A 26,835-nucleotide genomic window follows, 5' to 3' on the forward strand; every position below is an offset into this window, starting at 1 on the left:
AGCTTTGGAAGGACCAGGGGCCTGGCTTAAGGACAAAAGAGCACCTTGTATAATACCAAGCTCTTGTCTATCAAGGACTACAGAAGAAAGGATGAAATAGTTAAAAGAAAATTGTTTCCTTGAAGACAGCTGATCCGTGCAGAGGCTTCTTTAAAACCACAGATCTTGAACCACTGAACTAAGATTCAAATTTAAACATGAGAGATTTAGGTTAGAGATAAGGGTTCAGTCTGGAGAAGAGAAGGCTCAGGGGGGACCTGATCACTGCCTAAAACTGCCTGAGAGGAGGATGGAGCCAGGAGGGGCTGGGCTCTGCTCCCAAGGAACAAGGGATGGGACAAGAGGAAACGGCCTCAAGCTGCACCAGGGCAGGTTTAGATGGAGCTGAGGAACAATTCCTTCCCCAGAGGGTGCTCAGGCATTGGAACAGGCTGCCCAGGGCAGGGCTGCAGTCACCGTCCCTGCAAGTGTTCACACAGCGTGGAGACGAGGCCTCAGTGCCATGGGATAGTGGTGGCCTTGGCAGGGCTGGGAATGGTTGGACTGGATGATGTGTTTCTTTCCAATCTAAATGATTCTTCCCCTCCATTCTCATCTCTATGCTCTTCCTTCTTCTTTTCCAACCTTTTCCCATCCCAGGAGGGCTTAATGTGTTGTTCTGACTGAGCTACTGCTCAGCCCTGAAAGGAGAATGACAAATATCCATGCCAAGAGGTACTAATGGGATTTATCTATCCATCTTACAACTGCTGTGGGGCCGCAGGTCTTCCATCCTGACTGCCAGTCTAGCAGCTTCATTAGGAGGGAGAGATAATACTTTCAGGAGCTAATTAATTGCAATTGCTGATGCTTTTATGGGAGATGTGAAGTATAATGGGTGGAGAATTCCCCCAAATTGCTCCAAGTTCTTCCAGCTGTAAATTAGGAGCCAACAAGATGATATGAGCCAGGCTAATCAGTCTTCAAACATGACAGTCAGAAACCATGTCCTGCTGATCAGGTATCAGATGGAGCTGGAAAACCTCCAGGAATGCTATATCAATCCCAGACTTTGTTAAAGAAGTCTAACCATAAACTCCAGCTTGAACCAGGCTACCCAAGACGACATTTCAAACATAAGCCAAGTGAATTACAAAGTGCATACAAAGCCCATGCTGACGTCTCTATGGAAAGGATGCTTCTCCTAAAAGCCCTCTGGGTGGAAATGCAGCCACTGCAGGGGTTACCCAGGTTTTCCTCAACCTTGGGGGGTTCTTCTAAGCCTCTGGAGGTTCCTCCAAGCATGCAAGGCAGCGTGAAAGAAGAAGCAGCAACCCAAAAGCTGGGAAAGGAGACAAAGAACAGCCGCTTGTTCCACAGGAACCATGGTGAAGACATGAGACTGTGCATGTGGCTTTCACTGTTCTGTGCCCAGGATCAGATCACAGCCTCCAGCAGTTGTATCTCCTGGAGACAAGCACCTGCCTCTGCTGGAAGCAGACAAGACCCAATAGTCACGGCTTGTCCACCTTTGCTCTTCTAAAGCTGAAAATGTGAGAAGCTTGTTGGTCCTCATCTAGCATGTTCTTCATGTAGCAGGACACACGTGTGGCCTTGAGATGTCACTGCTGCTCTTCCAAAGACTCCAATTTCATGTGCAACGGGTGAGTTTAAGGCTAAATCTGTGTGGGATCCATGTGGGTTTATTCAAGAACAGGAAGGGAAGATAACATGGAAGCAAAAGACAATGGGAAAACTGTTTTGCTGTGCCTGGAAGGAAAAGGAAGGGGAAGAGAGGAGGAAAAGCAGCAGCAACTGCACTTGAGGGTTATAAGGAGATGTCAGAAGAGTTTAGAGCACCAGAGTAACTCAATTTTCTACCCAACTACACATAAAGATGAGGAATAAAAGCAACAACCCCCATTCCATGCCTTCCCTCTGACATTACTAACTACACCGCAGCTGTGGTTCATCCTGGAGCAAGAGGCAGGACAGGCCCAGCAGCCTGCAGAGGTGGTGTCACCAGAGCCAACATCACCCACCTGAGCTGTAGCTGTCTGTGGAGCTCTGTGAGATGGAGCGGGACAGCGAGCGGCGGCCGATCTTCGTCGGGCGCTTGTTGAATTCCTGCTTTTGGTCAGCAAACTGGATCTGTTCAGAGACATGGATAGCTCAGTCAGGTGGAAAACACAGTCTGAGACAGATCAATCTCAAGGTCCCAAAGCCTTGAGCAGACACCGACACCATCTCAGTCATGGGTTAAATCACAATTCCTATAGGGACAGGGTATGCTCAATTGACTCTTCATTTAGTATCAGACCCTCCACAGGTGCAGCATCCACAGATTTGGCTTCCAAATACCTTAATGCTCTCTTTTAACTAGACAAATCAGAAAGCTTCTCCACCCAACTTAGGTTACTTAACACAACAGAAGCTCTGTTAGGGCCACCAGCATCTGCAGAGCTGATGCAGACACCGACCTGTCTCCCACCGTTTACTGTGGTGACCAGTTTGAGATGTTCCCTAATTGCTGTATGAAACACATAAAGCAAAAGTAACACTTCAAGTAACAGATACCACTTCTGTCTTAAGAACCAGCTGATATTAGGTACATACTCAAGGCTGTTGTGACAGTTGGGAGCATGGATGCCTGGAGAACACAAGTATTTGGGAGTATTGTATTGAAGAGGACACAACTTTATACAAGTTAAGACATAAAGGATAAAGTGTGTAAATGAATCGATACACAGGCTGGCAAAGTGTAATTATCCAAGTTGAAGAGCACCTGCACTATCATTCACCAGCAACACCTACAATAACACCACAGCCATGGACCTAACACCAATGTTTTGGGGCATTTTGTGTCTATCCTGTTGCAGTGGAGCTCGTTTCATTGCTGTGGGTGACAAACAGCAACCTGCTCAACTGGAGATGAAGACTCAAGCCTGTTTCCATGTCAGTCATCACCAAGGAATGAAGATTTCAGATTCCAGATGAACATCTGTGAAGCCCCAAGACCCGCAGCGGGTTTAGGAGCAGCTGAGCACAACCAGGCTAATGCCCCATATAAAATGCTTTGTGTGAAGAACAGTAAACCAAGGCACTGCTTGTGCAGGCTGATGAGCTGCGAGACCTTCCCAGCTGAGAAGGAGGATCCCCATGAGCATCTGCAGTGAGATGCTGCCAGCCCCACCTTCACTTCACCCTGTTTGCTTTGCAGGTAGAAATGTAGTGATGGAATCCCAAAGTGGGCTCAGATCATGGTCAGAGACAGCTCATGGATTCCTGAGACGGAACTCCTTCGTTATTTGGAGAGGGCCTGTAGGGCCAGGCCAAGGGGAATGGCTTTAACCTGCCAGAGGGGAGACTGAGATGAGCTCTTAGGCAGAAGCTCTTCCCTGTGAGGGTGCTGAGGCGCTGGCACAGGGTGCCCAGAGAAGCTGTGGCTGCCCCATCCCTGGCAGTGTTCAAGGCCAGGTTGGACACAGGGGCTTGGAGCAAGCTGCTCTAGTGGAAGGTGTCCCTGCCCGTGGCAGGGGTTGGAACTGGAGGAGCTTTAAGGTCCCTTCTGACACAAACCAGTCTGGGATTTTGTGAAATTGGAAACACAACTTCCAACTGCAAATCTCCTTGGACTTTGCTATGAGTAGAAACTGACTCCATCTGATCCAACAGGGTTAAGTATTCACATCCCCAAACACTAAAGCCTTTAATTGAGTGCATTAACAACCCCTTGAGGGTATTTTGAGTAGTTTTAAAGGAGTCATCAAACCAGAAAGAATTTGATCCCATTCTGGGAACTCCAATTTAAGCTCGAGCAGTGACACTTGACAGTGCCCTTGAGCAGGGCTGGTGATGCTCAGTTAGTACCTGGCTTTCAGGCCACCAAGTAAAGGACAAAGGTGAGGAGGGGGGGGGCTCTCAGGTGGCTAATGCAGGGTCCCCTGTGAACCCAAATGCGAGCTGGCCCAGGGACAGCCATTCCAAGCTGCTGGAGCAAGGACCTGGGAGAGGATTTGCAGCAGCACATGGGGGCTTGCTCCTGCTAATCTTAAACCAAACAAGAGAAGGACATTGGCTCAGGAAACACACAGGGGAGGGAAAACCCCCCACATCAAACTCAGATTACAGCCAGGAGTCGTGGTTCCACCTCTGATCCTGGTGGAACTGGGTCTTTGCACACACCCCCCCCAGCTTTCTTTATATCCCTTGCCTGAGAAGCTGTTGGCCTGAAATCACCTTATTTTGGAGGGATTTAGTTTAGGTTCTGCTTCCTGTAAAGCAAATCCCTCGACAGCTCAGCAGCTTCATCAAACATCAGGGTATTTGAGGGAGCTGATGTTCCTGGCAAAGGGAGATGGGCTGGAAGTGTAGCAAAAGAGGAATAATTCCTATTATAATTAATATTTCCCTTTCCAATATCATCTCTTCAAGGACATTCAATGCAATTATTTCAAGTGATACATTAAGACTGGGAATTGCATTCAGAGCTCTCAAAGTTGTACCACAGCCAAGACCCACAGGCAGGGATGTGCCAAAAATCAACCATAGAATCCCAGACTGGTTTGTATTGGAAGGGACCTTAAAAGGATGGGGCAGCCACAGCTTCTCTGGGCACCCTGTGCCAGTGCCTCAGCACCCTCACAGGGAAGAGCTTCTGCCTAAGAGCTCATCTCCGTCTCCCCTCTGGCAGGTTAAAGCCATTCCCCTTGTCCTGTCCCTACAGGCCCTTGTCCAAAGCCCCTCTCCAGCTTTCCTGCAGCCCCTTTAGGCACTGGAGCTGCTCTAAGGTCTCCCCTTCAGGAGCCTTCTCTTCTCCAGGCTGACCCAGCCCAGCTCTCTCAGCCTGGCTCCAGAGCAGAGCTGCTCCAGCCCTCGCAGCATCTCCGTGGCCTCCTCTGCACTCGCTCCAACAGCTCCACGTCCCTCTTGTGCTGCTGCCCCAGTGCTGGATCAGGACTGCAGGGGGGGTCTCCCCAGAGCACAGCAGAGGGGCAGGATCCCCTCCCTGAGCTGCTGCTCACGCTCAGGGGGTGCAGCCCAGCACACAGGGGGGTTCTGGGCTCAAGAGCACACTGAAGCCAGGTCATGGGGAGCTCCTCCTCAGCCAGCACCCCCAAGTCTTTCTCCTCTTGAACCAGACTTTACAATAAACCCTGCCCCCACCCCTTTAAGGGTTTCAACCCTTTAAACGCTGCCACAGGCTGGAGTGGCTCTAGCTGAACAAGGCACTGACTGCCAAGATGGAAGGAAACAGCAGAAGAGGAGGCCAGGTCAAGGCTCAGGTCTGATCTTAGGTCACCACCACCTTTTGCCTTTATCCTCTGAGTAACAAAGACAGCGGCACGGACACTGGAATTTGATTTGTTTAGGATATCTTCAGTACCAATGCTGTTTCGTATTCCATGGCCATGTGAAAGGAACAAGGTACCAGTAGGAATAAACCCTTAAGCCAGTTCTCACAACACATCTTTGGTTTTGAGTTGATATCTCAGCAATGCACCCTCCATCCCGCCAGAAGGAGCAAACCAGACCTTGCTTACCCAGACCAAAACTCTGGCTTAAATCCCTACCAAATGGCACAAGGCAACTGATGGCACAACACAACACAACACACCATGTTCCAGCCTTGCTTTAAAGATGGGGGCATTCAAGACAGGGACCAGAAGCGTGATTTGGCTCCAGGCTACACTCATTCAGCTCACACTGAAACATTTCTGAAGGTAAAGGCAACTTTGCCCATCTAAAGCTCAAAGGAGAGGCTGTGAAGCCGCTGAGGGCTGCAGCAGCTTGAATTTAGGAGTCCAACCTGTTCTGCAGCTACGCAAGTGCTGCTGCTTTCAGCTTGCAGCAGGAATAAACCCAGTTGAAGCTGCAAAGCTCACCTGCAGAGGCACAAGGGGTTAATGGCTTCTAATTGCAGGTGCTCATTACATTTCACATGAGTTCAGTCTCACTTCCACCTGGGGTTCCTACCACAAAGAGCTGCTCTATGCTCCTTCACCGCGCTCCAAGTCTCATCATCCGAGGTTTTCCTGGGTTATTTCCCTACTCATGGACTCCTCCATCACGGTGCTCTGAAGAACAACCCTGGAGAAACATGTTTGCCTCAACACTTCATCACTTCGAACCTCCTGCTTGCAAGGGAAATGAAGTGATCTGGGGATTGGGATTTTCTCTAAGTAGGGGGGAAGTCAGCTCCAGAATGGGGGAAATAGGAAGGAAAAGAGGGGGGAAAGAAGGATATAAAGAGAAACAAATGTACTTTTAAATAGAAAAGTGCTATTTTGGTACTAAATAGTGCCCTCACCTGGGCTTTAATCCCTGAGTCCCCGTTCACGTTGTATTTCTTCTTGCTCAACATGACGGCACCAGCGCAGCACTTCCGCACCGTGTCCCACCAGGACAAGGGCTGTCCCCCCATTTATAGCTCCCAGCCCTGCCGAGCCCGATCCTGCCTGCTCTGGTTTCAGCTGCAGGGTGGAGGGAAGGAGGGAGAGAAGGAGGGAGGAGGGATGGGGAATTGCTGGGATTTGCAAACAACCTTTAGTTTGGCAGGAAAGGACCCTAAGATGCAAAGAGGCATTACACCAAACAAGCCCTACTTGTGTTTTAGGGTGAATTACAGAGTTTTCCTGACCTCCAAACACTCCGTGTCCGTGTTCCAGGTGGCCTGGCTGGTGTGTGCATAATAATAGCTGGTTTAGAGAGCCAGAACATTGCCCTGCTCACTGCAATTTACTTGCTAATCAGGCTCCTTTCTACCTGGGCTCTCCCCCTCCACTTTGATTTTCCCCAATGGCAAATGGTTCCATTAACAGAGACTCATTAAGAGAAAATTAACTAATGAGGAACTAAAACAAAAAGGCATTTGTTAGATAGCAAAAGGGGGGGGGGGGGGTAATTATGTTGGCCCCCTGTGGCAGCAAGTGCAGAGTTCGTCCTTGGAAGGGTCCAGACTCTGACACCCACCTTGCTGTTCCCATGTTGGACCATTCCTCCTAGAATCCCAGACTACTTTGGGTTGGAAGGGGCCTTAAAGCTCCTCCAGCTCCAACCCCTGCCACAGGCAGGGACACCTTCCACTAGAGCAGCTTGCTCCAAGCCCCTGTGTCCAACCTGGCCTTGAACACTGACAGGGATGGGGCAGCCACAGCTTCTCTGGGCACCCTGTGCCAGCGCCTCAGCACCCTCACAGGGAAGAGCTTCTGCCTAAGAGCTCATCTCAGTCTCCCCTCTGGCAGGTTAAAGCCATTCCCTTGGCCTGTCCCTACAGGCCCTTGTCCAAAGCCCCTCTCTGGGTTTCCTGTAGCCCCTGTAGGCACTGGAGCTGCTCTCAGGTCTCCCCTTCAGGAGCCTTCTCTTCTCCAGGCTGACCCAGCCCAGCTCTCTCAGCCTGGCTCCAGAGCAGAGCTGCTCCAGCCCTTGCAGCATCTCCATGGTCTCCTCTGCACTCGCTCCAACAGCTCCACGTCCCTCTTGTGCTGCTGCCCCAGAGCTGGATCAGGGCTGCAGGGGGGTCCCCAGAGCACAGCAGAGGGGCAGGATCCCCTCCCTGAGCTGCTGCTCATGCTCTGGGGGTGCAGCCCAGCACACAGTGGGGTTCTGGGCTCTGAGCTCACACTTCATCACTTGAGCAATGTGCAGGAGCAACCATCTTTCTGAACGCCTGGATTACACAAGGCAGTGTTTCAGTAGTGGCAGTGTCTTAAATGTGTTCTTAGCCATGGATATTTGTTTGTTTTGAAGGAACAAAGGGAGGAAAGAAGAGTTTTCTGTGTGATTAAATCCCACAAGCTCTCCAGCCTTGCTTACACCTTTCAAATCCCCCTGCACCAACCTTGGGACATAAAAGGCAAGTTCTGGAGCTGATTAAAATCTCCCAGTGTACGATAGAGCAGGTCAAGTCTGTGGTCTTCAAGAGCTGTCACTGCTGGGTTCCTCATGTGACAAACTGCCAGGGAAAACATCTCATCCATCCCTAGCAGTGTTCAAGGCCAGGCAGGACAGAGCCTTGGGTGGCATGGTCTAGTGTGAGGCATCCCTGCTCACGGCAGGGGGGTTGGAACCTGATGATCTTAAGGTCCTTTCCAGTCCAAAACATTGCATAATTCTATGATTCTATGCCAAGTGATAAGGTGAATTTAATTGTTATTTTGTTTAAATAAAAAAGTATGAAGATTGTAAGAGAAATGATTTCACAGTGTCTAGAATGGAAAGGACCAACGCAACTGTTCTGATGTCTCACCAGGGCTTGCAGCTCCCATATGAAACCTCCTCCTGCCCTCTCATCCCTATTCATGAAGGAAAAGCTGGTTTCCTCCAGCACGTGACCTGCCCAAGCCAGATACTGCATCTCCTGCTCCACTTTCCCTTGTGAAACCAAAGATGTGCATGGAGAAATGGGGTGCTGGCATCTCAAAGGCAACTGAGCATGCTGAAGGCCAGGCTGGACAAGGTTTGGAGCAAACTGCTCTAGTGGAAGGTGTCCCTGCCCGTGGCAGGGGGTTGGAACTGGATGAGCCTTAAGGTCCCTTCCAACCCAAATCAACCTGTGATTCCATGATGCTTGAAACAATCGGCAACCATCAGCTTGAACAACGCAGGCAGCTCCTGTTCTGCTAATCCACCTCCCAGATCATATCACTTCAAGAAAGGGACTGTCCAAACTCATTTGTTCTATAGTTCCACATGCCTTAAACTAATATGTAATCCTGACAGTGCTGCTCACTGAGCCAAAACTTTCACTGGAGCTCAAAGTGTTTAAGATTCCAGTTCTCCAGGCGAAAGGTCACATGGAACCCAATTCTGGGATTAACACAAACACTTAACCCTTTGGCATCTTCCTTCTGGAAAACAGCTTGAGGATGTGGAGTTAAGGCTGATTTTTAACCTGCCAGAGGAGAGACTGAGATGAGCTCTTAGGCAGAAGCTCTTCCCTGTGAGGGTGCTGAGGCGCTGGCACAGGGTGCCCAGAGAAGCTGTGGCTGCCCCATCCCTGGCAGTGCTCAAGGCCAGCATCCTTGCAGCCCCCTTCAGACACTGAAGCTGCTCTGAGGTCCCCATGCAGCTTCTCTTAGTCAGAAAGTTCAGGGGTTTACCCAGTAAGTGAAGCACTCTGACCCCATATTTGGCTCACAGCACATTAAATGACTTCAGCTTATGCTGTTGCTCAGGTCTGTAAAACCCCAAACCTCTATATCACAGCCTTGATGCAGTTCTGAAGACCTAAAACCAATCAATCTCCTCTCAACCATTAGAACCACAGAACACGGAGAACTCATATTGTATCCTCCTCTTCCAAGAAGCAATGCAGAAGGGATTATTATTATCCTTTAATAATCCATTTTGTCAATATTTGGTTAATAACAAGAGGTGTCTGCAGTAAATGCTCAACCTTGGTGAGAACATCAAGACATAGATGTCCATTTGAATAATGACCTTTAAAGATAATGAACATTTTAAAGCTTAAGCTGATTATTTGTTGCAATGTGGCTGTTCAGAAACCACATGAAATGCAAATGTTACAACCCTGATTAAAACCATTGCTGCAGAACATGACCTTAAGGCCTTTGAGATGGAGCTGGATGTCACAGCAGCTGTAAAGCACATACAAAGTCATATACCCATGCCGCAGGAGGAGTGCTGTGGCCATAAGGTCTACTTAATGTCATCTGGTCCTGCCCCAGCAGCACCAGTTCCATAAAGGAAACTATTACAGAGGGAGACAGATCCATAGGGAGAAGTTTGCTGCTTGTTTTGAAGCAGAACTCCACGTTTTACGATCAGCACTGAGAAATCCACATTGGAATTCGCAGAATCCCTCACTGGTTTGGGTTGGAAGGGACCTTAAAGCTCCTCCAGTTCCAATCCCTGCCATGGGCAGGGACACCTTCCACTAGAGCAGCTTGCTCCGAGCCCCTGTGTCCAACCTGGCCTTGAACACTGCCAGGGATTGGGCAGCCACAGCTTCTCTGGGCACCCTGTGCCAGCGCCTCAGCACCCTGGCAGTGAAGAGCTTCTGCCTTATCTCCAACCTGAACTTCCCCTGTTTCAGTTTGAACCCCTCACCCCTTGTCCTAATTCAGTCTGTAAAAGATGAATGAAAAGCAGAATAAAGTGTAATCTTACCCAAATAAAGCTTAAAAACATGACGGGGGGGGGGGGGGGGGAATCAATTTGGATATAAAAGGGAATAGCAAAGTTTGAATCCTATCACCTTGCACAGGCTCTGCAGATAGAGATCAAAGCAGCAACACCTCTCCAGGAGCACAAGAACATCCACTTTTGGAGTGATTTCAGTATTTTTAGAACTACCAAGAGGGATGAGCTCAAAAATAGAAGTGGGAGATGAGAGCAGAGACCTGGGAAAGCACAAAAAACCCTGATGGAGGAGTTCAGTGCTTCTCAAGTACCATGAGCATTTCTGGAGCACAGGACACCTCAGAGAGCCTCGGGAGACCCACAGAGCTGCCACACAACCTCCTGCTTCCCGAGCAGCACATCCTGCTTTTTGGAGCAATGTCACTGTATTTTCAGCTGCTTTGGGAATTCTTGCCACCAGAGGCGCAAAGTGAGGTTTCGTATTTGCTGGTATCTCTCCTACCCAGTTTAACCACCAAATGGAAGCTGAGCAGCACACAGTGGCCTCACGGGTGTCTTGTTTTAGAGGGTTCACTCCAATGACAGGATCTAAATTGATAATCAAAATTAAAGTAGGTGGAAAAAAAAAACAGGATCTGCTGTGTTGATCCTGATGAAATTCAAAGTCTCTTTGAGCTTTCTCCCTCTCCTGCTCCCTGCTGCTCCTGAACTGCTATAAAGATCAGTTCTTAATATGGGTGGTGGGGTGGCCCCTGGGGACCATTCCTCCATCACTTCTTCACCTTCAGCTCATGCTGAAGAACGATGCTGTGCTGGCAGGGGAGGACATCTAAGGGTCCTCATAATATCAGACTTTAAGGACCCTCATTCCAGCTAAACACCACCGCATCCCAAGGTGGAGATCTGAAGATCCCTCCTGACATGAAGCAGCCATCAGCTATGTAAGAAGCTAAATAACTCACCATCCACTCAGGGATATGGAAAGCAGAGGCATTGCTGTCCCACTTCTCCATAGGTGACACCCTCCACACTCACATTTGTTTGGTAAAGGGGATGCAGCTGGATGCAGCGGGATGCAGCCAAGAAAGCTCCCTGCTCTTGAGCTGCTCACCAGGAGTTCACTGGACAGATCTTCCCCCAACTGAGGTCTTCGTTAGGAACCAGCCAAGTGTCCAGGGGGGAGATGAGCAGCTCAGTTCCTCATTTCTGGTCACAGTCCAGCCCTGGATGAAGAGCTCAGATCCAGCCCATTTCTGCAGCCGTCATTTCACTGTCCCCGGCTCTGCTCCATGGTTGAGTTGAGAGAAAACAGGATCAACCTCACCATGGCGTGGAGATGTCCATCCATCACCTACCTCTGTCCCTAGCACTGTGACACCATAATCCTAATGCCCTGGTCCATATAGCAGCAAGATCTAAGAGCTATACTTAAGTCTCCTGCAATGAGGACTATCACCATCAAAACTACATGCAACTGCAAATAAAACAGCATTTGGACTCCTCTAATGCTGAAGAGCTTCCAGCTTCAAGCTCCACGGAGTTAGAAATGAACTTCAGAACCCCGTGGCCTCGCAGAGAACCAGATGAATCATTTTAAGTGGTTCACATTTAGGTCTGAGGGACGGATCAGGGATGGAGCAGGCTGGTGGGCTGCAGCTCCCTCTGCTGAGCACACGCAGCCCTTGCTCTGCAGAAGGCAAACAGCACAGAAAGGAAGATCTTGGGGACAGAACAATCGCAACGAGATCTCCTGCTCTTCCTCCAAAGGTCCAAAGCCAGCAGCTCTGCAACAGCCCGGACTGGGATACAAACAACATGTTGCCTCTTTGCAGTGCTGAAGAGCTGAGTTGAGGTTTGCAATCAACTGACACCTCTCCAGTTTATAGAATCCCAGACTTGTGTTAGAAGGGACCTTAAAGCTCCTCCAGTTCCAACCCCTGCCACGGGCAGGGACACCTTCCACTAGAGCAGCTTGCTCCAAGCCTGTGTCCAACCTGGCCTTGAACACTGCCAGGGATGGGACAGCCACAGCTTCTCTGGGCACCCTGTGCCAGCACCTCAGCACCCTCACAGGGAAGAGCTTCTGCCTAAGAGCTCATCTCAGTCTCCCCTCTGGCAGGTTAAAGCCATTCCCCTTGGCCTGTCCCTACAGGCCCTTGTCCAAAGCCCCTCTCCAGGTTTCTTGTAGCCCCTTTAGGCACTGGAGCTGCTCTAAGGTCTCCCAAGTAACAGATTCCACCCTCAGGAATTCATGAGCCACCTCTGACTGTTTTCTGAGCCCACTTTGGGATTTCATCACTACATTTCCACCTGCAGAGCAAACAGGGTGAAGTGAAGGTGGGGCTAGCAGCATCTAACCACAGATGCTCATGGAGATCCCCCTTCTGGCAGCTCCTCAGCTTGCACAAACATTGCCTCGGTTTACTTTTCTTCACAAAAAGCATTTCACTTGGGACATCCGCTGACACAAACCCCCCTTCCACGGCTTCCTCCTACGCTACAAAGAACTTGCTCACTTGTTTGTGAGCCACCTTCTTGCACTCCACCAGCAGACACGTTCAACTGGGCTCCCAGCACACCTGCATAGACAGAGGCAGCTCCCACTTCCCTCCTCACTCTCATCAACTGAACTATTCAAACACTGGAGATGTTGGAGGTGCTGCTTCTGGCTACACAGGGTGGCAGGAGGCTGCAGGTGAGAACAAGTCCAAGAGGGGTGACTCAGCTCTGGGTACACACCCCACACAACCCAGGCTGAGCAGATCTGCTTTGCCTCCATCACTTCCTCAGCCTGGTAGAATAAACTGAGAGGATTTTGTTATTTTTTAGGGCCATATTTTCACTCTATTGGCAAGCTCACCAGACTGAAAGAAGCTTCCGTTCTGTGCTGCCTTCAAGCCATGACATTCCCATCTCCACAATGCACTGAGCTTAACTTGAGCCAGGACAAACTCTTTATGGAGGCACTCACACAGCAGTTCAGCTGTGGAGGGTGGTAACATCCCCTCCTGTACCAGGACATAGCACTGAACCCTGGTCCTGCATGGGTTAGACATCTCAGATGTTCCCACCAGACCCAACACACCATCAGGCACCAGATGTACTGGATTTGCACAGCATCCATATTCCCATAGAGCCAGCAAAGTGATTCCCAGAACATGAGCTGTCCCAGCACAAACATCCCCCAGGCTCCTCCAATACATCAGAATCATGGAATGGGTTGGGTTGGAAGGGACCTTAAAGCTCCTCCAGTTCCACTAGAGCAGCTTGCTCCGAGCCCCTGTGTCCAACCTGGCCTTGAACACTGCCAGGGATGGGGCAGCCACAGCTTCTCTGGGCACCCTGTGCCAGTGCCTCAGCACCCTCATAAACCTTCCTGGCTCTAAAGCAAACCCCATCTCAGCCCCCATATAACAATCATACCTTCCAAAACTTCTTTTTAAGGTTCACCATCAGATGCTGTCTTACCTACTCTTACAGCAAAGGTTGTTCCTTACAACAGCTGCCACCACCACCAGCTCCAGGGACCTTCAGAGCCTAGAGCTGCAACAGACAGTCACAAGCAGCCTTATCCTAGACACTCCCTTAGGGACAGGACAAGGGGAATGGCTTTAACCTGCCAGAGGGGAGACTGTGAGATGAGCTCTCAGGCAGAAGCTCTTCCCTGTGAGGGTGCTGAGGCGCTGCCACAGGGTGCCCAGAGAAGCTGTGGCTGCCCCATCCCCGGCAGGGTTCAAGGCCAGGTTGGACACAGGGGCTTTAACTTTCACCTCTCCCTTCATGTGAGAGGGGAAGACACTGAAACCACACTGAAACAAACTCTACCTGATGTTCCCCAATGTTGCCTGTGGCTGGTGGCTTCTAACATCCATCACACAAATCAATATTCATTATTAACACTAAAGGATATCAGCATGGACCTGCTTGGAATGTTGCTCAGTGCTAAGGAAAAGCTCCAGGAGAAGTGTTAACAACTAGGAAAAGCTTTGAAAAACCTCCTTCAGCAGAGATGAAATGGTCCCCAGGCCAAATGAACCTTCCAGGCACTGAAAGCTAAACAGGAGCAAAACCCTGAGCAGAGAATCAGAATTATTGTTCAAATACACCTAACTATGCGCTTTGATGTCTCTGCTGAGAAGCTGGGTCTAATTCAGTGACTTGCTTTGAGCGCTGTTGCAGCAGCATCATGAGAACAGGATGGCCCGTGGTGGAAGAACCAGGTGGTGAGAAATCCATGCAGGATGGAGGGCTGCATGAGCCTTGCTCAGACACGAGGGGGAGCGAGAGCCTGCGGAAAAGGTCACCAAGTTTAAGCCCTGAGCTGTAAAGGGAAATGGAAGAAAACCAAGAAGCCTTTGATCGGCTTCACGTGGGGGCATTTGTAGAAGCATCTTCCGACCTTCAAGCATGAGCTGTTTGGAGAATCAGTGGAGATCGGCAAGAGGTTAGTAACCTTCACCTATGAGTCCCTGTGTGCATCCTGGTGTCCCTGAGCTGATGGTAACACAACCTGGATGTCTCAAACTCTCCTAAAACCCTCACCCCTCGTCCCACTGTGGCACAACCCAATCAGGTGGGAGATGCCCTCCCAGCAGCACCCGGAGAACGTGGGATGCCTCCATTCTCCCAGTGCTGGTGTTCAAAGAGCAGGTTCTGAATTGTCCCGTTTTAAGCCTTCCTGCCAAGTTAACATCAGCACTGTCTTTACAGGAGATACATAACTCCTACAGAACTTTCGGGTTTATGGAGTATCAGTTTACCATGAATATTGCTACAGCCCAGACTGTTAAGACCTTGGACTGAGCATTTCCATTATACAATCCCAGACTGGTTTGGGTTGGAAGGGACCTTAAAGCTCCTCCAGTTCCAACCCCCTGCCACAGGCAGGGACACCTTCCACTAGAGCAGCTTGCTCCAAGCCCCTGTGTCCAACCTGGCCTTGAACACTGCCAGGGATGGGGCAGCCACAGCTTCTCTGGGCACCCTGTGCCAGTGCCTCAGCACCCTCACAGGGAAGAGCTTCTGCCTAAGAGCTCATCTCAGTCTCCCCTCTGGCAGGTTAAAGCCATTCCGCTTGGCCTGTCCCTACAGGCCCTTGTCCAAAGTCTCTCCCATTTTGCAATACTAGTGCACAAAGCTCTTCCAAGACTCCAGCAGTGGTTTTACAACCATTTTCACTCATCCTTGGGGCTATGTGGGTGCAGTGAACCAGGGAACAACTCAGGGCTCCAGCACAGCACAACAGATAGAAAGACAGTTGGTATTTTTAACACAAACAGGTCACCGCCTGGCCCCACAGGCAAGAAGAGTACAAGTTACTGCATGAGAGAGGCAGTGTAAAGCAAATCCTCTTCCCCACAGGAGAAAACTACATTTGGAAGCTCTTCCCTTTTAGGCTCTTCAGTGACACCTACAGAATCTGCTCATATCAGCTCTTCACCCTCCTCACCTACTAAAATACTTACTAGAACTCATTTTACTGCCAACTTACTCCACTCTGGCAGCTCTGTCTCACCCTCTGCCTTGCAGAGAGCCCAATCCCTGAATACCCATAGCTCTGTTGACTCTCTGAACCATCAACTAAGCTTAGTTAAAGAGCGTGCAGAAACTAAAGGCTGGGCTTTAGTTTTAGGTAGGACGATCTCCAGTTAGGGCTGAAGTCCAAGCAAGGACCATCTTCACAGACAGGAGTAGCTCCTGGTATCATATTTAGCTACAATGGTGTAACTAATGTGTATATATTTAAGTATATAATGGTCTAGGTATTGTGTTTATATCTACAAAAGATGTTGACTTGCACATGAGCTTCAAGGGACATGAGTTATTTAACAGCTACAAATCTCTTACTGAATGAAGATGATGATGAGGATGCTGCAAGGGCTGGAGCAGCTCTGCTCTGGAGCCAGGCTGAGAGAGCTGGGCTGGGTCAGCCTGGAGAAGAGAGGGCTCCTTAAGGGGAAACCTTAGAGCAGCTCCAGTGCCTAAAGGGGCTGCAGGAAAGCTGGAGAGGGGCTTTGGACAAGGGGGTTGGAACTGGGTGACCTTTAAGCTCCCTTCCAACCCACCCATTCCATGACTCCATGCAAACAAAGCCTATCTCCATAAGCAGATCCCCATTTAGTCCCAGGAACGTCACGCAGCAGAGCACGTCCCCTCCAGCTGTGAGATGACAGCAGCAGACTGATGGGGTTGTCTCACTGCAGACTCACTCCAGCTTCCCGCATCCCTGAGAAATCCCACCTCCCACACATAGATCCCGGGCTGCTGAGGGAAATGCCAACGTGCCGAACCGGAGCTGGGAATGCCAATCCTCAGTGCTGTCAGACAAAAGAGGGAAATGAAGTGAATGAGCAAAGCTTTAACCAGTGGACCTTGGTGTAATGAGAAACAGCCCCTGAACGCGTAATGACAGGGCATCCTTCCCTGGCTTTCTGTTTTCCCATGGGAAGGAAGCTATAGGGTCTGAAAAGGAAAAGCTTCAAATGCAGCTCTGCTCCAAACACTGCTTCATCCTGCACAGTCTCTAAGGGCAGAAAGCAACTGGGCAGGAGGAGATCCAACAGCAGGGGCTGCAGTAAGGAGAAGAAAGAATTTTTGTTCATCTAACATTGCTGTTGTGCTCATAGATTGACACAGAGACACGTGAGGCACAGTCTGAGTCAAGTGTGCGGCAAACACAACCGAGGGTTTATCTGAAATCTACCCCAAACACAGGGTTTAGCCCCATGATCTCACTCAGCCTCTGGAGGTTGGCACCTCCTCAGGGCAGAGCCACAGCGCTTTGTCCAGGCAAGATGCTCATGAGTTCTACACCACTGAGTACATCCCACCCCAGTGTTAAGGAGTCTTTACTAATCCCGTTAAAAGTCCTTGATCACATGGAGATTAGAGCCTCAGACAGCACCTCAATCCCCAGTGATGGATGTTGGGTCTTCACTTTCCCATGGTCCGAATTGGAACCATCTCAACCCATCTCAACTATGCTCCACCACCATGTGACATCTTTAATGGGTATTAAACCCAACTGACCACAGAGCTGACCCCTGTTTAGCACATCTAAGCCAGGTCTATAAGCCTATGTTTGGCTCACACACATCTTCCTCCACTAATTCCCCTGACTGCTTACCCTTAGGGTTAATCCCATTTAGAACTTTCCGTTATAAACCACCAGATTACCAGTTTTCCTGCCTTTACTTTGGCCTGTTGGGTCCCCCTTGTCATCAAGTTCCTACTGAGTCTGCTCAATACCCTCAGCAAAATCATCCTCTTGGCATAAGGGAAGTTCTTCAGTATATGAAGACTCCATGAACCTCCTGGGACATGCTGTGGGTTAACTGCTGCTACCAGAAATAAAGATACTTGCAGAAACCACATTATCAATACTTAAAATATAAGCTATCATCCATCCATCCCTCCATCCCTCCCTCCCTCCCCAGTTTGGATTCTTTATTCTTTAAGGCTCTAAGTCAAGCTTTCTGTCACAGCAGTCATTCTGGGCTGGAAGAGTGGGCTCACAAGAACCTCATGAAGTTCAGCAAGGACAAGCAGAAGGTCTTGCACCTGGGAAAACACAATCCAGGAGTGCAGCAGAGGTTGGGATCTACCTGGGGGATCAGCTCTGGAAAAAAGGATCTGGTGGTCCTGTAGGACACAAGCTCAATATGGGGGAAGAGTGTGCTGCTGCAACAAAGAAAGTCAATGGGATAATGGGGAACATCAACAAGGGCATCAGCAGCAGAGATAAAGATGTCCACTCTATTCAGTGCTTGTCAGGCCACACCTGGAGTACTGTACTCAGTTTTGGTCCCTGCTATACGAAAAAGATGTGGATGGGTTGGAGAGGGTACAGAGAAGGGACACAAAGATAATCCAAGGACTGGGCAGTGTGTGAGGAAAGGCTGAGAGAGCTGGGCTGGGTCAGCCTGGAGAAGAGAAGGCTCCTGAAGAGACCTTAGAGCAGCTCCAGTGCCTAAAGGGGCTCCAGGAAAGCTGGAGAGGGGCTTGGGACAAGGGCCTGTAGGGCCAGGCCAAGGGGAATGGCTTTAACCTGCCAGAGGGGAGACTGAGATGAGCTCTTAGGCAGAAGCTCATCCCTGTGAGGGTGCTGAGGCGTTGGCACAGGGTGCCCAGAGAACCTTGGCTGCCCCATCCCTGGCAGTGTTCAAGGCCAGGTTGGACAGGGGCTTGGAGCAAGCTGCTCTAGTGGAAGGTGTCCCTACCCATGGCAGGGGGTTGGAACTGGAGAAGCTTTAAGGTCTCTTCCCACACAAACCAGTCTGTGTTTTATGAACAGAGCACAGTAATTACAAACTCCCTTTATTAATACAGAGTTATTGGGAAGGGAAATAAAGCAAACCCCAGTGGGTACAGAATAAATGTCCTCTGAGAGGGAGGGAAGCGGCTCCAGTAAATGAAACAAGGGAGCTTTCTGCTCTGTACTTCCTCCAGGTTAATGAGGCCTCAGTGAAATCAAGTCTGACAAGGGCCATTAACATCCATTAATTGAGGCATTCCAAGCCTTTAGCATCCAGCACAACACAGGGAGCACGTGTGTTGGCTACAACAGCCCAAGAGGAACAAAAGCTCTTGGTGAACACTTCTGTTCAATGCCTCAGTCCACAGAAAGCCCTTGAGAAGCTCAAGCCTGCTCTTAAACATGAATTTTCTCTAACAACCTCCTGCTTCCAAGGGCTGGACGTGGGATCTCCAGACTCCTCAGGGTCAGGAATGGTTTATTCAGCTTGTCTCTTCATCCCAAGCAGTCATGAACCAACTGCATCCACCAATGATGCTACATCTAAAACCAGATCTATCTAAAACACTGCATCAGAAACCTGACCTTAACAGCAAGGGAATTATTTTCCTCATCAGATTTATGCCCTTCTTTTGAAGACAGCTCTGGAAAACACACACAGCAGCACGTTTCCATCCCACTTACAGTGATTTTCTACCCTGTTGGTTCCTGATTTCCCTTCCCCCCTGTAGCTCTCAAGGGCTGGGATACACCAGAGACTCCCTTCCTCTCCCACCCTCAGTAAAACCCATCACAACCCACGCTTTGCAAGTTGTTCTAACCAAATCTAACAGCAATCAGGTTGAAAATGAAGGTATTTTTATACTTTGGATGCTTAAGGAGCCATTATCAAAACCTGCATAGTCAACAGCCCCCTGAGTTTCTGTGTGGAGACATCACCCCACTTGGAGCAAAGGGGAGCTCTCCTCATGTCACTGCAATGAGAGCCACCAAACGCTCCAACAAAGTGTAATGAACCCAACTTTATAGGCAAAGAGGAATGAGAGGTGCAGGTAAATCAACGAAGCTTTCTTCAAGGGCACTGAAAGCTCAAGCAGAACATTTAAATCCATGTGGGATAGTTCAAATGAGACTAATGAGGGATTACTAACAATTTCTCTCTCTAAACCAGAACGCTCTGACAGTTTAAAAGGAAAATGCTTTAGTCTTTGTACGTGGGTTTAGCATTTACTCCCATGCCTGGGAATGGGATACATGAGGTGACAGGTGGTTAAAACACATGGAATTCATGGTGCAAGGACTGAGAATTCTAAAGGAAGCAAAAAATCCAATGAAGAAACTGTCCTTTAATATTTGGAGAATCATGGAATGGTTTGGGTTAGAAAGGAACTTAAAGCTCATCCAGTTCCAACCCCTGCCACAGGCAGGGACACCTTCCACTAGAGCAGCTTGCTCCAAGCCCCTGTGTCCAACCTGGCCTTGAACACTGCCAGGGATGGAGCAGCCATAGCTGCTTTTACTCCCAGGAAGGGCTGCGTTTTCAGGGTCAGTGCCATCACTGAGGGCAGGTTGGCTCTCACAGGACAAGTCGTCTCCGACTCTGCAAAAAGCAAACCTGATCCAGCCCAGGAAACCCAAACCATCGCTGGCACAGGGTGCCCAGAGAAGCTGGGGCTGCCCCATCCCTGGCAGTGTTCAAGGCCAGGTTGGACACAGGGCCTTGGAGCAAGCTGCTCTAGTGGAAGGTGTCCCTGCCTGTGGCAGGGGTTGGAACTGGAGGAGCTTTAAGGTTTCTTCCAACACAAACCAGTCTGGGATCCCATGAACTGCCAAAGACTCGACTCAGCAGAACAAGAGCCGTTGCCTTCGTGACAGAAACAAGTTGCCTCCAGCAGATTAAAGCTTTGCTGTCACTCACACTTGGGAAGGTTTTTAAGGATAAGCCAAGCTGTAAATTAATATTAGCTCCCAGTCCCAGAGGCATTTCATGAGCGGTTTAGGAAACACCCCCTGCAAGAACAGGTCCTAAGAACATGCCAGGCTTTGCCCTACATAACCCCAGAGCAGCAGTATCAGTTTACTCCAGGTTCACGCTGCAGCAGCAGAGTATGACTCTTCTCTGCCCTGCCTGCACCAACACAAAACCCAACTGATGTCTGTTCAAGAGCAATTTCCACCCAAAGAATGACCCAAGTGGCTTCTGACCATGTGAGAGCAAAGGGCACATCACCTACAGCTGCTGCATGTGCTGAGGTGCTGCTGACTTTGAACCAAGGGCTTGTTTCCAGAGTGACAGATGAGATCAGAGCTCAGATGCTAATACTGCCTTGCAGGAATGAATAAACCATTCACAGCATATATTACAGACCATGTAAGGGGATATTCCTGCAGAAGACGAGATGTCAGTGCTGTAAATCTTGAATGATCCAACAGGATACTCAGTGTCCAGGCACCACATACCCTGCCTTGTGTCCTTCAACTGCTACCATCACTACACGGAGCAACACAGAAGCAGTAACTGGATTGAGGGAGCTCTAATGACATTCTAAAACCATTTAAGCTTTACTCTCTTGGTGTGAGATCTTGGTAAATTTAGATTAAGATCTTGGAATCATATAATCACAGCCTGGTTTGGGATGGAAGGGACCTTAAAGCTCCTCCAGTTCCAACCCACTGCCACAGGCAGGGACACCTTCCACTAGAGCAGCTTGCTCCAAGCCCCTGTGTCCAACCTGGCCTTGAACACTGCCAGGAATGGGGCAGCCACAGCTTCTCTGGGCACCCTGTGCCAGCGCCTCAGCACCCTCACAGGGAAGAGCTTCTGCCTAAGAGCTCATCTCAGTCTCCCCTCTGGCAGGTTAAAGCCATTCCCCTTGGCCTGGCCCTACAGGCCCTTGTCCAAAGCCCCTCTCCAGCTTTCCTGGAGCTGCTCTAAGGTCTCCCCTTCAGGAGCCCTCTCTTCTCCAGGCTGACCCAGCCCAGCTCTCTCAGCCTGGCTCCATATTGGAAGCACAGGATTCCTGGTTTCACACACAGCTATTCAGCTTTGTTGGAGCAGCACCACATAGGAACGCACGCTGTGGCTTTTCTGCTATCAACCCTGTGATGGATCCCCTCATTCTGTTCTCCCATCACTATTAGAGTAACCGCTACGCACGCTGGCAAGGAGCGGAGCAGAGCACTCATCACCACCTTCCCTGCCTCCTACACAGGACGCGGTGTCCTCGCTGCCTGGAGCTCTGCATCATGCGGTTCCCAAGCAGCAGCCACACGTGCGGCAGCGTCTGGGTGAGCTGGTGCCTGGGACTACATCAGAGTCGCTGCCTCCTGGAGAAAGGGGGAGTTCTGTGGGCTGGGAGCAGGGAGCGTTACACACAGGAACATCTACTGCTTTCAGGCAGGTTGAGTAGTGTGTGAGGGTGATGGATTTGATTTCTGCACACAGATTGGTTCTGAAGCATGCCCGGTGCTGAGCACTGGGGTTTAATGAACTGCAGATTGAAAAGCTTTTGCCTGAATAACATAGAACCACAGAAAGGGTTGGAAGGGACCTTACAGCTCCCCCACTTCCAACCCCCTGCCACGGCCAGGGACACCTTCCACTAGAGCAGGTTGCTGCAAGCCCCAGGGATGTGAAGAAATGGGAAACCCTGCCTTAAGGGATTGGGTTTTGTGATGACTGAGCTACTCACGGAGTATATTTATTAGAGGGGAGACCGAGATGAGCTCTTAGGCAGGAGCTCTTCCCTGGGAGAGTGCTGAGGCGCTGGCACAGGGTGCCCAGAGAAGCTGTGGCTGCCCCATCCCTGGCAGTGTTCAAGGCCAGGTTGGACACAGGGGCTTGGAGAAAGGTGCTCTAGTGGAAGGTGTCCCTGCCCATGGCTGGGGTTGGAACTGGATGAGCTTTAAGGTCTCTTCCAACACAAACCATTCTATGATTTAACTTAAAACCAACTATATCAGGTTACTGACTACACAAACCCAAACGTATTATCTTATCAATAACACATTTCCTTTCTGTAGTCATCTACAGAGTATCACGAGGCTGCAGACTCTCAAGTGACGACCAAAACCCCATGGACATGTTGTCCCAGTAATGTACTGCAGAAAGATGGCTCCTACAGTGCTCACAACACTACACATTACATAGACAGTTACACCTGAATTGGGGATTCCAGGGGGAATTCTAGTATGGACAACACTAAGATGCCCCATTCCCAGTGCTGCTGCTCTGGTTTCACCTCCATAAGTGTCACTTGGTTTGAAACCTCACTGCATACCGCAGTGTGCAGCTGAACACAGCCACAGGGCTGCATGACCCAGAGTATCCATTTCCACACATCAACACTCAACAGCTTCATTATACACTTGGAAAACTCAGTGGATTCCCTATGGCTCCTGTGGGTAACTCCCCTAATGCTCCACACAGAAAACCCACTGTACAGTTGGTTACACATGTAAGAGACTGGAGCTGAAAGGAGGTACCTGATGGGACAAAGCAAAGGCTCTGTGCTGGGTGGGACATGGTGCTCCCACACCTGCAATGGAGCACTATTCCCAGATTAAAAAGCCATACTGAGACCCAGAGCAGTTGGAATGTATTTAAATCAGAAGCTATTCTCAGCTTTCATGCCCACTTACAACTAAAAGCATGTAATAATTTAAGGGGGAAATAATGAGGAGAGTTTCAGAGCCTGGTTATCTTCACTACAAGTACTGGGTGTCCTTTTCCAGAGCTTTCCCTGTTCCTGTGGTCTCCTCAAATCTGGTGTTCTTCCATCTGCTTTCCTCTGTCAAACTGTCCCTGCTCTTGTACTAATACACAGACAATTATGAAAGCGAATCAGTACAGAAACCAAGTAGGTACTGCATGTACCAGATCCTAACCAAGAAATGACTGCTAAAAGCATCCCGTTACTTACAGAGTCTTCATTGTAACACAGCCTTTATTTATGGATTACTTCCTTGGTTTTAATGGAAAAAATGTTAAACCCCACGGGTTTTGGCAGGACTGGGGATGCACAGTGACTGCAGGTACAAGAGCTGATGTTACCACCCCTGGCCACTCATAGCAGCCAACCCAGTCAATGTAACAGCACCTCCAGTCTGCCCAGTGAAAGACTTTTGGGTGCTCCCCATGTGGTTTAGTCCAAATGAGTTGAAGTCAGGTGTGGGGTGATGAGAAGCTCGCCATGACCCAGATTCAGTGTGTGCTTGAGCCCAGAACCGCCCCCCGTGTGCTGGGCTGCACCCCCAGAACGTGAGCAGCAGCTCAAGGAGGGGATCCTGCCCCTCTGCTGCGCTCTGGGGAGATCCCCCCTGCAATACTGAGGCCTCCATCACCCCATGAAAAGGGGCTGAAGAGGAGGAGGTGATGCACTGCGTGGTTTTCCTCATCCATTTCCATGCACACATGCAGGTCATGGTGAGGGAACTGAGGCCTGAGGCACATTGAGCCCTGAAGGAGCAACCTGCATCGCTTGTTTTCCAAAGGGACTGGCTATGCAAGCAGAACAAGGTAGTGGCCAAGCTGGTGCTTGAGTTCCTCCTCTCTTCTCATCCCTGCTCTGTAAAATGTCCATGTTGATCACAAGGAGAATCTATGAGTTATTCTATTGATCCTGAGCTATCCATTTAAGACTCTAAATGTCTTAAAATTACCTTGGATTCAGAATTGTCTGCTTATATAAAATACCACTTTAAAAAGACAAGATTCCAGACAATTTTGGCAGCTGTGTACAGATCTTTCGAAGACAGATATTCCAGTTAATAGCCCCTTCTCAAGCAGAACATGACTAATGCTGCAAGTCTTGCCATGCATGTCAATTCGCTGCCTTCATATGTGCTGCTCCCCCATCCACAGATTTCTATAGAGACTGCAGATTCCCCCAGGGACTGAAATTGTCTCCCCAAAGTGCTGCAGGTCTGATATGTCACACAGGGATGAAGATATTTTCATCTGTCCGTGGTGGTATATGTCAGAATGAGCTGGCTTGGTAACCTACTATGGAAGTCATTTTATCATAGAATGGCTTGGGTGGAAGGGAGCTTAAAGCTTCTCCAGCTCCAAGCCCTGGCATGGGCAGGGACACCTTCCACTAGAGCAGCTTGCTCCAAGCCCCTGTGTCCAACCTGGCCTTGAACACTGCCAGGGATGGGGCAGCCACAGCTTCTCTGGGCACCCTGTGCCAGCACCTCAGCACCCTCACAGGGAAGAGCTTCTGCCTAAGAGCTCATCTCAGTCTCCCCTCTGGCAGGTTAATGCCATTCCCCTTGGCCTGTCCCTACAGGCCCCTGTCCAAAGCCCCTCTCCAGCTTTCCTGCAGCCCCTTTAGGCACTGGAGCTGCTCTAAGGTCTCCCCTTCAGGAGCCTTCTCTTCTCCAGGCTGACCCAGCCCAGCTCTCTCAGCCTGTCAAATATACTTTGATAATCTCTGGTTTGAATGGGCATCAAAACCTCCTTCAGAACCTTCAGTCTCTCTCCATTTCAGCTCCCCCATCCCTAAAGTGACAATAAAATAATAACTTCCAAGAAAATTGGGAAGCCAAAGTCTTTGGGAATTTTCATGGCTCATTGGAGAATCTGAGCCCTTTAAAAGTGCCACAGCAAAACTCCCTGTAGCTGAACTTCAGCTCTGTCTCTGTGTTCAGCAGGGTTCGTAGGAGATGCTTAGAAATGGATTTAATGAATAAGGAGATGGAAATGGGCTTTAATGAATAAGGCAGAAGCAAAATTGAAAGGAGCAATTTAAAAGACAAAGATTTCTAAGTACCACCCGTTTGAACAAAGCACATCCACACATTTAAACGTAACCTACCGAGATAATGGAAGAGAAAGTCTGAAGCATCAAAATGTGTGTGGGCTTAATAAAGGGACAGGGAAAGCCTGGTGAAAAGGCCAAGTTAATGGGGATGTGGGAAGAGGTAATCAGAACTGCCTCTGCACAGGGAGGTTAAGAGCTGAACCATTTGGATCTCAGCAAGTATCTGTCTATAATCTCCCTAACAGAAGAAAATGCATCTGATGTTTGTGAGCTCCTCTGATGTTCCTACTTGAGATAAAGAGATGTGCAGAATGATGGGAGCTTAAAAAGGGCTGATTAACTATTTGTAATACACACAAGGAAAAGGTGTTAAACAAATAATATCACCTCAGCAATGTCTTACATGAAATTCCAGAATGGTTTGGGTTGAAGGGACCTTAAAGCTCATCCAGTTCCAGCCCCCTGCCACGGGCAGGGACACCTTCCACTAGAGCAGCTTGCTCCAAGCCCCTGTCTCCAACCTGGCCTTGAACACTGCCAGGGATGGGGCAGCCACAGCTTCTCTGGGCACCCTGTGCCAGCGCCTCAGCACCCTCACAGGGAAGAGTTGGACTGCACCAGGTTAAAGGTTTGCCCCCAAAACACTGATCTAAGCTCACAACTATGTTCATTCATTTATAAACGATTTATACATTAAAAAACAATAGTGTATTGTTTGTGGAAACAAAGCAGGAGATGCCAAAGTAAACAATAAATGAGAGAAATTAAATGGCCTTTAGATTAAAACCATCAAGAACTGATGACAACAGTCAAAAAAAAAAAAAAAGCCTAGGATTTCACTTGATACCACTCACTATAGCAGCAGGAATCACATGAGGTCTATGCATGAATACACCATGTAATTATATGGTCTATTATATATATATAATGGACCTGTTGGAGCGAGGCCAGAGGAGGCCATGGAGATGCTGTGAGGGCTGGAGCAGCTCTGCTCTGGAGCCAGGCTGAGAGAGCTGGGCTGGGTCAGCCTGGAGAAGAGAAGGCTCCTGAAGGGGAGACCTGAGAGCAGCTCCAGTGCCTGAAGGGGCTGCAGGAAAGCTGGAGAGGGGCTTTGGACAAGGGCCTGTAGGGACAGGCCAAGGGGAATGGCTTTAACCTGCTAGAGGGGAGACTGAGATGAGCTCTTAGGCAGAAGCTCTTCCCTGTGAGGGTGCTGAGGCGCTGGCAGAGAAGCTGTGGCACAAGCGACAATCACCCACCTCTGCCCATTGCCTCAGGACAGCATCAGAAGAGGCTGGAGCTGAAGCAGCTCTTGAGAAGCACAGAGTGAACCAACCTCACAGGGAACAACTTACCCTTCCCGTGTTCTGCATCTGCAGAATCAAACAAAGCAGTTTAAAGAGCTCCAAAGATTAAAAAGGGGGTTGGGGTGTGTCCTAATCTCTGGAGCAAAGGAAAGGAACAGTGAGAATGAGCCCTTCAACAATAGCAGCAGCAATTTAGCATTGAGGAGCTGTGAATAAAGACCAGCTCCAGAAGGTGCGCCCAGATTTTATCTCACTTCTCACAGCACAACCAAGTACTCCAGTGACCCTTTCTGTGGTTAATACAGATCTAACCTTCAGGCCCCAATGGTTTCCTTTCAAAGCAGCTCCAAACGCTTTCCCCCCAACATTGTTCCTGACTTCTCCAGCAGCTCCTGCTCTGCAGAAGAACCCGGGTGTGGGCAGCTCA

The 26,835-nt window shown here is 49.5% G+C and overlaps 1 protein-coding gene across 3 annotated transcripts in view; it reads right to left on the reverse strand.

The window, feature by feature from the left end:
- AHCYL2 (adenosylhomocysteinase like 2) overlaps positions 1-26,835 on the reverse strand; it is a 77,819-nt gene that overhangs the window by 25,704 nt on the left and 25,280 nt on the right. Inside the window, exons 1-2 of one of the 3 annotated variants that reach the window (XM_062609463.1) lie at positions 11,046-11,635; positions 2,022-2,130 (exon numbers count right to left, since the gene is read on the reverse strand). In XM_062609463.1, coding sequence (XP_062465447.1) covers positions 2,022-2,130; positions 11,046-11,096 — 160 coding nt within the window. In that variant the 5' untranslated portion in view covers positions 11,097-11,635. Of the gene's footprint in view, positions 1-2,021; positions 2,131-6,289; positions 6,443-11,045; positions 11,636-26,835 lie in introns of those variants that run through there. The other 2 variants (XM_062609462.1, XM_062609461.1) reach the window with 2 other exon arrangements.

Source organism: Pezoporus occidentalis, unplaced genomic scaffold, assembly GCF_034315485.1.
Source record: "Pezoporus occidentalis ecotype Australia unplaced genomic scaffold, CSIRO_AGI_Poc_V1 ctg138, whole genome shotgun sequence".
NCBI classification, from domain to species: domain Eukaryota; kingdom Metazoa; phylum Chordata; class Aves; order Psittaciformes; family Psittacidae; genus Pezoporus; species Pezoporus occidentalis.